This window comes from Micromesistius poutassou, assembly GCF_964030765.1.
Source record: "Micromesistius poutassou genome assembly, chromosome: 11".
Classification (NCBI taxonomy): Eukaryota; Metazoa; Chordata; class Actinopteri; order Gadiformes; family Gadidae; genus Micromesistius; species Micromesistius poutassou.
Window position 1 is genome coordinate 11459792 of NC_140281.1, and position 12657 is coordinate 11472448.

Here is a 12657-nt window from a genome sequence, read left to right on the forward strand (position 1 = left end):
ACCTCCTCTGCTAGCAGCTACCGTGTCAACAATAACGCAAAGCTCTGTGCCGTGACGACAACTCCTCATTCTCAATAAAAACAACACACCAATTTACCGTTCGCGCTGTCCAATCACAAGAGTGGTTAGGTCCGTCAAGCTTGCATTTCAGTATGCATTACAGTAATGCAGTAATGCATTACTTTTGTAACGCGTTACTCCCAACACTGATAGTTCTATCCTCAGAAGACATGGTCACATTCAGAGGATAATTTGGCAATACCATCAAACGTTCGACTCAAATCAGATCAAACAATGTAATCAAATTCTCTCTTCCAGGATCTTCATGAGGTTGTTTGCTCTCACTGTATTCAATATTTCTTTTTGTATTTTTATGTATTCGGCAGCCTAGCACTGAAAATAAGTGTCTCAAATACTTTAGGAGTCATCATGCAGAGAGATCTAACCACAGGAACAACACCACATATGAGTTCAGAAGATGTCAAAGACAATTGGCAATTATTTAAACAAATCAGATATAGCAATTGCACAACAACATGCAAATTGATCACAAAAAAATCCAATTTGTATGGTGTGTTTGTAATGTGGTTAATAAGCCATTCGATATAAACAATTAAATATAAAGTGTGTAAAAAGCAATTCAATATATATATATATATATATATATATATATATATATATATATATATATATATATTATACAAACCTTTCCATATCCATAATTTTCTCCATCTCTCTCATGTAAGATAATGCCTTTTTTCCCCCCATAATTTTCCATATCTCATCATTCTGTTCTTTGTGCTGTCAATCTATGTTGTTTCTTTCAATGCTTAAACCTTTCCCTGCTTCTATCCTCATTCTCAACTGAAGCAAGAGAACCCCATTTACAAGAGTCCTATCAATAAGTTCCAGAATCCAAACTATGGCCGTAAAGCTCCTGTCCTTTAAGTTTGTATTTCCACTTTCTCTTTCTGTTTCTGTTTCTCCATTTTCCCTGCATGGGCATTTTGCTTGTGCTTTCTTTTTTTCTGTGTGGCTCATCCTTCCATTGTCAGGGTCATTGTAATTTTATTTGATGGTGAGGAACATAAACTTGGTGCTAAATCTTTAGCTTTATCGGAAGGAAGACGTGAAGTCATGGTAGTTAAAAGATCACTGCATGAGTGTGCTGTGAAAAATGAAATAGGTTGAATATATTGGAAAAAAAAGTAATATAAATGGAAACATCCGTGGTAGAAGTCAACTGCTAAGTAAAAGGCATCAAGTGGAATCCCATGTGCACCTTCTTGGTTTTTGTGTTTATGTTAAATGGCATGTTTGACAGTGTATTGAGTCTACTATTGTACTAGTGAGTGAAACTTTGACGTCCTGTGTTGCACCTTGATCCCTCCACTGACACTGAGTGTATTTCCTTACCTAATTCAGACGTTGCTGTGTTGTTTTTTCTAATGGACATTCCTGATATGTTTCTGTGATGCGGGTCTTAATGTGACACTCATTTTTATATTTGTATATTCTTTCCATTCAGGGTGAGAATCCAATCTACAAGAGTGCAGTCACCACAGTGGTCAATCCCAAATATGAAGGAAAGTGAAGGTCAAATTCTGAGTTTTCAACGAACAATTCGACAGCAAATATCTGAAAGCTACAGTGTATAGATTTTGTGCCATATGTGGTTGACTGTTATTTGTACTTTTTTTCATTTGTTTGTCTTTTTTTTGTTTTGTTGCTTCGTTAAGACAAAGTAAAATGTTGCCACCGCAAGTGCAATTTCACTTTTAACACTTTTAATTTCTATGCATTCATTGTATTTTTGATGTACAGTATATATGTATATACTTCAAATTAGCTTATTTGCATAAAAAGAGAACAAAACGGAAATGAAAGCATGTGTCTGTCCCACGACAGGATTTTGTATTTGCAAAGGATTTATGTTTGCTTGCTTCTCAACACCATGTCTAGACTACACATAAATGGTTTGGTAAATATATGGAGACAAACCTCTTAGAGTCCCATTTTAGCACTCTGTTTCATGTTCTCTCTCACTCACACACACACACACACACACACACACACACACACACACACACACACACACACACACACACACACACACACACACACACACACACACACACACACACACACACACACACACACACTTTCTTGCCATCTTTGTCTGTAGCTTCCATTTATGTCGTCAGCGTTTCTCACTCTCTTTCGTCTCTCTGTGCACTGATGTCATTTGCATTTTATCTTTTTCAGAGAGGACCTGAGTTAATAATATCTTGTCAGCGATAGCACATATTGTCTGGTACATGTCAATGTACTGTAGACAGTATTAGACAATGTTAACATTTGTAGTGAAGGTGACACCGAGACCTTGCAAGGCCATGATGAAGAATGGAGTCAGCCAGTATTATAGAATAGAATAGAATTGCCCTCTTCTTTAGGAGAACTGTCAATATGTAGAGGTTATTTTTAGATATAAAAAATATAAGTATTATAAATAGTAAAACTGTATTATAATCGGGTTATATACCACTTGTTTCGAGGTGAATGTGTAGCGATGTTAAATATCCATCTTTACTGAATAATTGTTTTTACTAGGTCATTTTATTGTTCCCTCTCAGGTCCTTTTCTGTTTTGTTTATATCAAAAAAGCCAAACATATTGCCTTCAAATATATTGCTTTGACAGCTTCTTGCAAATTGTACACATCTGTAGGTTAACTAAATGGTTTTGTTAATGCAAAGCCCCACAAGTACACAATCACATGCAAACACACGCACACACACACACACACACACACACACACACACACACACACACACACACACACACACACACACACACACACACACACACACACACACACACACACACACACTTGATTTTGAAGTGCCGTGATTTTAAGAATATGTTTTATGTCATTGCTGATACAGTATGAATTTATTTATTAAATAAACAATATAAAAATGTGGTTGTCTTTTTGCCTGGAAAAATTAACTAATAGAATAGATGAAAAGATCACATTGCTGTTACATGCATAAAGAGATAATGACAGGGAAGGGAACAAGCCTATAACAAAGGATAACATAATCATTCTGATCGCTCTCAGATGATTAAAGTGCTTGCAGAAATAGTGAAGTATAGTACCAAGCCTGGTCTACAATGGCAATTAAGTCACCTGTCTTTCCATATAACATAAGTCATTTAAAATAAAATGCAACACATAAATGGTGATGCAATTGTACATGATTTTATTTTTTTGGAGTTCTGATTTTATTCTCAGAATTCTGACTTTAAAATCAGAATTATGAGATTAACATCAGAACTCTTATTTTTTCCTAAAATGACATATTTATAGAAAAGGAAGAGATATTTTTCTATAAATGACATAATACCACTTTGTTTTCGCATGACGCATCTGTTCCCGGAAGTGACGTCAGATTCTACCGGAAGTGTACTCACTGGACTGGAATCTAGAAAAAAAAGCTGTCAAAATATCTCTGGTCTGGGGCTCTTCACAGCCGCACCAGCATCTTACGTTGTTATATATATATCGCTCCCCAGTTAGGTTTGCATCAAACCTAATATAGTAAGATATTATGGAGGAAGGAATTTTAACAACGCTGAAGATATTGATAATCGGAGAAAGTGGTGTTGGAAAGTCAAGGTAAGAAGGTTAGCTACCTCCAAGAAGTTGACGTCGTGGCTCTTAATGTCAGCAAAAGCTAAGACTACCCAACAATCTGGTTCAACCTGAACTGATATGAATCAAATAAAAGCTGACATAACCAATGCGTCCTTCCTATTGTTTAACAGTCAGGTCTTTATTATGATTGTAGCCCATTTAGGAAGGTTTTGGCCAGTAAGCTAGCATTACATAGCTTGGTAGCAAGTCTTACTTCATCCTTGGCATCCAGAGAGAGAAGTTATTGGAGAAGGTTGCGATGGTGTGACTTGACCATACCTTGGAGGGAGGATTGATCTGTTGCCCCGTGTTTTCATATTTATCTGAAATGAGTACTGGCATACTAGGTCGATGTGAGTCCATGGCTACAACATCTGACCCAAAAGACTTCTCTTGCAATCAAGTCAAATCAACCTCAATAACCCACGTTGCAATATCGTTTTCAGCTAATACAATCCTATAAGTCTGTTTGGATATACAAGCCACCACGAATACAAAAGCAGTTGGTTATATAACCAGTTTTTTCTAGATCTGTGTATGCATGTTTAGTAATGTGCTTTCCTGTTGGTGTTTGCCAGCTTCTGGAGCTCTATGTAACAACCACTAACCCGTCTAATGTGATATGATGTGCAGGTCTATTCTATGTCCAAGTCAGCCTTTTATGTGTGCCACTGCCAATACATAACCTAACCCTGTGGGTTGGTCACCTTAATATCCAGGGCTGTGGTTTACACGGCATGAAAGAGTGCTTATGGCCAGCCTTAGCCTTGAACCATCACATTTCAGACTATGGTAATGAGCACCCCAGGCATGATGATGCACTCATCTCAATGCTGCGTGCAGCCAAATGCGCGCACAGGCATCATTTTAATATTTAACTGCCTGGAGAAAAGAAATACTTGCTTAACACAATAACAAATCTGATGATGCAACAATATACACTTCTGAAAAAGCCATAATATTGATTAAAATTACTTTAGATTCTAAACAAAATTCAATCTTCATTACCAAGATCATTGAGAGTTTAACGTGCCAGTAGAAACAATAAACAAATTCCCTGTTACTGCAAATGTAATGTTTAACGCACCATTCTTTCCATCTAGCTTTACAGCTGAAATTACTACAATGCTTTATGTGTTAGCAAATTTGTTTTAATGATTCGGATTTGCATGTTATTTCAGACACACACTCATGATTTGTGATCCTCATGAAGCTGGGATAGCCTTTATTTGATTTTATACTTTTTTTTAAATATATATATTATTCCAATCTACTGAAGCCTTTGTATCGTAGGCTTGATGATGTGTACCTGGCAATGGATGCACAGATTTTAATTGACCTACAAAAGGCACTACGATGCAGACTGCAAACGGTGACACATTGCTCTCACTAAACATCTCTCTTGATGGGCACGATGAAAACTATGAGCGTCACGCCGCTCAGTCGTGTCCAGGGGAAATGAGAAAGCCTTCCACGTCATCGACGGTGCGGTGATTAAGGCCTTTGCACTCAATTATTCACAGTCTGCATGTGAACCCAGAGCCACCTGACTTAGAGCAGCCAATGATGTCAGAGGTGTGTGTGTGTGTGTGTGTGTGTGTGTGTGTGTGTGTGTGTGTGTGTGTGTGTGTGTGTGTGTGTGTGTGTGTGTGTGTGTGTGTGTGTGTGTGTGTGTGTGTGTGTGTGTGTGTGTGTGTGTGTGTGTGTGTGTGTAAATGGGAACCAGAAAGAGTTATCTTAATGAGGGAGTCTGGGACATACAGGACATTCTAGCTCCACAATCTGGTGGGCCAGGGTTGAGGCAGTCGACACAAGATATCAGAGCCACAGACTAGCTCCCTAATAAAAGCAATACCCAAGAAAGATAAGAACCGTTAATAACTGCCTCTCAAAGATGACTCATTTTCTCCTATCTTTTCTTTTTACAGTCTCCTATTAAGATTCACAGATGACACATTTGATCCAGATCAAACTGCAACAATTGGTGAGTATATGTGTTGACATGTGTCAATACCAGTGGTCTTGGGTTAGGGTTAGTTGGTGGAGAATCTCAACGTTATGGCAAATGTTTTTGCCTAAAGATAATAGTGACCACAGGCTATCTTTTGCTTCAGCCTCCATAGGGTTTACAGAGTCTCCCAGTGACGTCATAGCAACAGTCCATCATTGTATCAAGTTAACAAGACCGTTTTATCTGTTTATCGGTCAATCACAACCAGCCTGCACACTTGACCCATGTCACCTTACTCACAGGCTCAAACTCTGTAGTGTTTGCCATAAAGATTGGAAAGGCAAGGCCTCTTGTAAGCGATTGCGTACGTACATTTTTCTGTATTGCAGACTAACTTTAGATCACACAACTTTTTTTTCCAGTGACCTAAAGTTGGTCTCCAAAACAGAAAGGATCGTGTGATACAGGCCGTCTGTGTGGAGAGAGTGTCTCTTGAACTACAGCTGTCACCTGCACAACACACTTTTCTACAATCCAGCTGCACATTTTATTATCCCTCATGGGAAGGGATACATGGAATATAACCAGCCATCAATCCGATGTGCTGAAATAGTGATCCTAACTCCAAGGTTGTTTCATCCACTGTCTGTGTGTCATTGTTTTTTTTAGGTAGCATTGGCTCTCGGCGCGCCTTACAAGCTGGGAAGGTTAACGTGCCCTAAATATGTCTATTTATGTTTTTAGTATCGGTTCCTGGAAGTCAGAAATAGTCCTTCTGTGGATTCTTATTCATTGATTTTTTTCATTGATTTTTGTGATGTTTGTGCAGCCAGAGTAGAGCTTTTGTTCTCACTGGTGGTTTGAGGAGCTGCACTCAAGAGACACAGTTTGCCAAAAGGCCATTTACCGTGGATCAAAATCCCCCCTGTCAGTGATTGATGCTCACTGCTGTTGTCATTTGTTCATCTGGGACTCTATACAAAACAAATGTCTTCAGAACTTCTGACAAGTCCGACCCCTCATTGACTTGATGAAGTCCCCTCAAAAGGTCTGTAGTAGAAAGCATAACACTAGTGAACTGGGAACACAATCAGAGCCCAATCACAAACCACAATCAGAGATCCGGTAAGGGTAAATTTTGTAATTTCGGAATACAAACCTATGGCTCTGAGAGCTGCTGATTAGCCTTCGAGCTGATTACTGTAAGGTACTGTAGTGTTTTTTTTTTTTTTATTTGTACTCCTTTTACACCCACATCCTTTCTGGATAGGAAGGATAAGTATCCCTTAGCACCAGTTTTCATTTATAACTCTCCGAAGCCCTTTTAGTGAATTAGCAACGCTCCATCACATGTTCGGATAACCTCACCTCAAAGAGAGATCAGCGAGGTAGCTCCGAATGTACGGAACACCACAAACAGCAGAAGCATAAAAAAAACCCCATTGTTTCTTCTGCAGTGTCACTTTGTTGGAATCGCCGTGCATGTTTCTACGCAGGACGGCTATGCGGTGTTGTTGCTCTGTGTGAGCCCGTGTCCTCCTCTCTGTACCACGGCTGTTCCGAGTTTCGTTCTGGAAACGTCCTGTTCTGACGGAGTCGCACCCCCGACCGCATTGCATGGCCGCAGTATCTTGTTGTGTGACATTTCCAACAGATGCTGCCGCGTGTTTGGGCTGGTCGCGCTCCGGCTTGTTGTCGGCAAGTAAACACAGCTGGCCGGGCCTGCAGAGAGGGCTCCAGGGCCGGAGAAGGGCTGTGTGCCGTAAATACGACAACAGTGTTTGCTGCTGTGTGTGTGTGTGTGTGTGTGTGTGTGTGTGTGTGTGTGTGTGTGTGTGTGTGTGTGTGTGTGTGTGTGTGTGTGTGTGTGTGTGTGTGTGTGTGTGTGTGTGTGTGTGTCGCTCCCAGCCCCCCCTCTGGTTTTTGGTCTTTGACGGAAAAAACGCCCCCCGCCGCCTCCTCCATTTTCTTTATTTATTTTCTAACCAGATGTAAGAAACAGCCCGGTCTGCCGGCGTTCGTTCCTCTGCTAAGTCTGTCAGCGGTGGTCGGAGCTCGGGGGGGGCGCCGCGATGTGTCATCCAAACCCAATAACGCTTTGCACATCAAGCAGGGGTCACCGGTGGTCCCCCGCTGGGGGGGACGCCGTTGTTATTCTTGGGTAAAACGTCTATACGTCTCGGGGTGAACGAGGCCTCCTTCCTTCCGACACGATGAGGTTTTGTTATTTATGAATTTCCGATTGTCATTCGGTGAGACCGGGGCCGATTAGCATTTTATAGCGGGGGCCCCTGCGGGGGTCTGTCCGGTCCACTCTGGGTTGAATTAACGCTAATCTGAATACAAGACGCGGGCTAGGCTCAGTGCCCCGTCAGAGCACCGCTGGAGGGGTCAGCGGAATTTCAGGGACGTTTGTGTGGGTGGCACGTGTCTTTGGACCATCCATCACGGATGATTACGGTCCCTCGTCGTCGTCACCGCAGTTCTTGGCTGGTTTCATCAACGCACAACCTGGGAGAGTCGTACAATGAGAACGCCTCTGATGGATTGACCTGTACGCGTGTGTGTCTCTTTTTTTTTTGTGTCTAGGTGTCGATTTCAAGGTGAAGACCATCAGTGTCGAAGGCAACAAAGCCAAGTTGGCAATATGGGTGAGTTTTGAATGGAGTGTGTGTGTGTGTGTGTGTGTGTGTGTGTGTGTGTGTGTGTGTGTGTGTGTGTGTGTGTGTGTGTGTGTGTGTGTGTGTGTGTGTGTGTGTGTGTGTGTGTGTGTGTGTGTGTGTGTCAAAACAAAGGTTGGGACCCTCTGAATTTGTCCCATCTCCTCTCAAAATCTTTCATCCTTCAACCTTTACTTTCCATAGTTCACTCAAACACCCACTAGAGGGCGCTCAAGTTACATCATTCTACTCCCTCTGTAAGACACTATCTGGGACAAATTGAGAAATGTGTAATTTCTTTCTTTTCTATGCTCAGATTTTGCTCTGCTTATTTTATTTTCTTCTGCACCTTCAGGTTTGTCTTCTGCTCTGTCTGCTTCTTTTTCTGATCTTTGTGCTTCGTCTGCTTCTTCTGCTCCTTATTCTGGTTCTTCTTCTATTCCTGCTGCTTCTTAGTCTGCTCCTACTTCTGCCCCTTATTTTGCTTCTACTTCTGCTCCTTCTTCTGGCCCTTCTCCTTTCCCTTGGTCTGCTCCTTGTTCCTCTTCTCCCATGTTGAGTGCGGGTCCAGCAGGACTGAGCTGCTTGTGTTTTGCAGGACACGGCGGGCCAGGAGCGCTTCCGAACCCTGACGCCCAGCTACTACAGGGGAGCCCAGGGAGTCATCCTGGGTAATCACACAGCCAACCGCTAACCATTTCATCAGTCAGGAACGTGTGTGTGTGTGTGTGTGTGTGTGTGTGTGTGTGTGTGTGTGTGTGTGTGTGTGTGTGTGTGTGTGTGTGTGTGTGTGTGTGTGTGTGTGTGTGTGTGTGTGTGTGTGTGTGTGTGTCCCCACCCCACGTTCCCCCCCGCTCAATTTTAAAGAGGATGATGGCTTTTCATCCTGTGGCCTCTCTCTCTCTCTGTCTCCCTCTCATTCCCCCCTCGTTTTATACATATACATCTCATCACTTTGTACCCGTTTTGTACTCCAGTCGCTGTTAAACGGCCATGCATATGTATGTGCACGCGGGGAGCCAAGTGGCAGCGGATGTGGCCCAGGCAGACCTCTGCCGCTGACCTCTGTTATTAGCAGCCGGCGTAGCGCTAGTACGCACTGCGACCGGTTCCTCCACATAGGCACTAGGGAGCTCCCGTTAGTACGCACGCCGTGTTTAAATTATAACAGCAGAAAGATTTCAGTCTTCTGTTGCTGTTGTTGGTGCTTTTTTTTTTTATTCCGCTCATTGTGGTTTTTGTTATTTGATCCCGCTTTAGGATGTCGTGTTTAAGACGTTTATGGCAAGCCCTTTCTTTTGTTTGTTTTCAATTGGTAACAGACTGAAGTCATTGGCGGCGTTGCGCTATGGAAACGGGCACGGCCGACGTTTCCTCGTAAAAAATAACGTCCGTTATGTGACTTAAACGATTTGAAACACTGTTAATGATATCTTTTTTTCATTTGTTTCTGATAGCCTTGAAAATACAAAAACCTCAAAAACGGCATGACGGCATTCCCACACACACTGGGACAGCCGCGCACGTCAATACGCCCTTTACATTACTCTGTGACCTCGTGGGTCCAATGCCAAAGCAGCAGGGTTCCCTCGCTTACAGCGGCCATGTGTGTGTCCCTCGGGACCAGTCAGCCTTGCCCGCATTACTGAGAGATAAAGTGTGTGTGTGTGTGTGTGTGTGTGTGTGTGTGTGTGTGTGTGTGTGTGTGTGTGTGTGTGTGTGTGTGTGTGTGTGTGTGTGTGTGTGTGTGTGTGTGTGTGCGCTCGTGTTCCCCCAGTGTATGACGTTACGCGGCGAGACACCTTCACCAAGCTGGACAACTGGCTGAACGAGCTGGAGACGTACTGTACGAGGAACGACCTTGTGAAGATGCTGGTGGGAAACAAGATAGATAAGGTGCGTGGCTCTCCCTGCGTGTGTTGAGGTGGCTTTGCTCCGAGCCTCGTCAGGCAGAGATGAGCGGATTAGGCGAGCGAGGGAGGGAGGGAGGGAGGGGGGGGGCGGTTGGGGAGAGGATTGTGGAGTGTCTTGTTTTGACCGCGGCGAAACCACACTACACAATGAAGTGTTCTGGCCATGGCCTATTTGGACTGCTTTTTGCACTACCAGCTGTTCCAGACATGGAAAGAATTGATAAGGAACGCTTAAGGTTTAGCTGGAAGGAGCTGCTGAACAACACAGCGATGGCCATGTTGATTTATTATAAGGATAAAATGTGACACACATTGGGCATGTCTATGCTGTATATCCACAGCAATATTTGGGTTTCAGTTCAGTTCAGGAAGAATCTTGTGTTACCTGTTTTAGGGAGTGAGAACTGACTGTCTATGCTGTCTATGCTGAACTGACTAAAGATGTTACTAAAGATGTTATTACTTTGTCTTTGGTTGGTGCGATAATTAGTAGGGATCTTTTCCTCCTTAAACTTCATCAGACGTCAACCTGATCACGTCACGCATTGGAAGTGCCTTAATCTAATCCAAGATCCTATTTCATAGCGTCAATGACGTGAACGCACTGTCAAGACAAAATACCCAGAATGTCTGTCTAGAGGCAGTGTTTCTTTCTCTGTTCTTCCCTTCTACTAGCTGTGTGCTCTGTGAGCAGCCCACCTCCCAGACAGGGCTCCTAACACGCCTCTACCTCTCCCTTTTGTTTTAGGAAAACCATGAGCTAGACAGGAACGAGGGGCTGAAGTTTGCGCGAAAACATTCCATGCTTTTTATCGGTAAGTCGGATTTCCCTCGCTTAGGAGACCCAGACTTACGGGGGGCTCTTCTGATTCAGGATGGGGCGGTGGAGGCTTCCTCTGAATTAACTATCATACATCGACGCAGGACGGCGCACACGTTTGGGTTCTCTTTAAAAAAAAAAATCGGAATCGTTGAAGAGCCTTCGCAGATCTTCTGTGAAGGCTCTTCTGTGTCTGATCAATGTGTGTCTGAATTTGGAAGGTTTGCCAGGAAAAAAAGATTTCAAAGGAAGCCCTTTAAGGATTGTGTTGCAATAGCAGCGTGTTCTTTATCAGCCCCAAGTGTTCCATCTTCCTCCTTTATTAAAAGGGGGACGTTTATTGGAAATCACGCACAGATCTTTCTTAATATATCTGGGGCGGTTTAACCAAGTGAATCACATTTTATGATGATGACATTTTTCAGCGTGATTGATCCGGTCACGCACAGGTTGTAGTGTTGAGTCATATTGTTCCTGGACCACACCATCCAGAGGAAGGGGGAGTTGCCAATGTCCTTTGACCCGGCTCCTCATAAGACCCGTGATTGGTGTCAGAGCTTGACAGTTATTTTTGAGACGTTTTCCACTGCTGGCTTCCCCGGCTGGGGGAGCATGACCACACCGTAGTGCAGACGCTCACTCTTGTTGTGTCTCTCACTCTATCATTCCCTTTCTCTCTCCCCTCTCTTTATTTCCATTTCGTGTTATTGTCTCTTTTGGCTTCTCGGACTTTCACGCGCGCCGTGCGTTTCCCTCATCCTGCTTGATCCAGTTTTTTTTGTCCTCTCTTCTCTTCCTTCCCCTCTTCCCTTTATTTCTCTCCTCTACCTCTTCCCCCATCTTCCCTGCGCTTCTCAATCTCCCACACAACACCACATTGTGTTTTTGTTTTTCCTCTTGATGTATATATTCTATGTTCAATCCCATTTGGCGTTGACCCTCTGCCCGTGCGTCTTGTCCTCCCTTCGCCTTGTCGTGGCCCAGAGGCCAGCGCCAAGACCCGGGACGGAGTGCAGTGTGCCTTCGAGGAGCTGGTGGAGAAGATCATCCAGAGCCCCGGGCTGTGGCAGAGCGAGGGCCACGGCCGCGTCCACCTGACCGACGAGGACGCCGGTGGAGGCAGCTGTGGGGGCTACTGCACCCTGGTCTAGACACCCACACACGTGAATGCCCTCATACACACGCACACACACAAAAACACACGATTACACTCGTGCACACACACACACACACACACACACACACACACACACACACACACACACACACACACACACACACAAAAACACACGATTACACTCGTGCACACACACACACACACACACACACACACACACACACACACACACACACACACACACACACACACACACACACACACACACACACACACACACACACACACACACACACACACACACACAGAGAGAGAGAGAGTCTGGCGCTACACGGGTGCACAGACACGGACGCTGACAAACACTTGATGAAAACAGAGAAAGGAAAGGAAATCCCTGCAGCCCCAGTGTGTGTGTGCGTGTTGTCCTAAGCAGAAGTCCATCCATAAACATTAAAGGCTCAGACTGTGGCACTTTTCCCTCAGACTCCCAAGATGGGTC

At 43.6% G+C, this 12657-nt stretch overlaps 2 protein-coding genes across 2 annotated transcripts in view; both read left to right on the forward strand.

The window, feature by feature from the left end:
- LOC311355796 (integrin beta-1-like) overlaps window positions 1–2981 on the forward strand; it is a 35842-nt gene extending 32861 nt beyond the window's left edge. The window contains 1 exon segment of the mRNA XM_084475634.1: window positions 1529–2981. Within this exon segment, the coding sequence (XP_084331760.1) occupies window positions 1529–1594 (66 nt within the window). The 3' untranslated portion in view covers window positions 1595–2981.
- A 494-nt stretch (window positions 2982–3475) lies between these two features.
- rab18a (RAB18A, member RAS oncogene family) lies at window positions 3476–12323 on the forward strand. The gene is made up of 7 exons (XM_084474884.1): window positions 3476–3679; window positions 5626–5681; window positions 8238–8299; window positions 8907–8979; window positions 10086–10204; window positions 10970–11036; window positions 12026–12323. The coding sequence occupies exons 1-7, from the start codon at window positions 3612–3614 to the stop codon at window positions 12190–12192; spliced, it is 612 nt and encodes a 203-aa protein (XP_084331010.1). The 5' UTR covers window positions 3476–3611; the 3' UTR covers window positions 12193–12323.
- The last annotated feature ends 334 nt before the right edge of the window (window positions 12324–12657 follow it).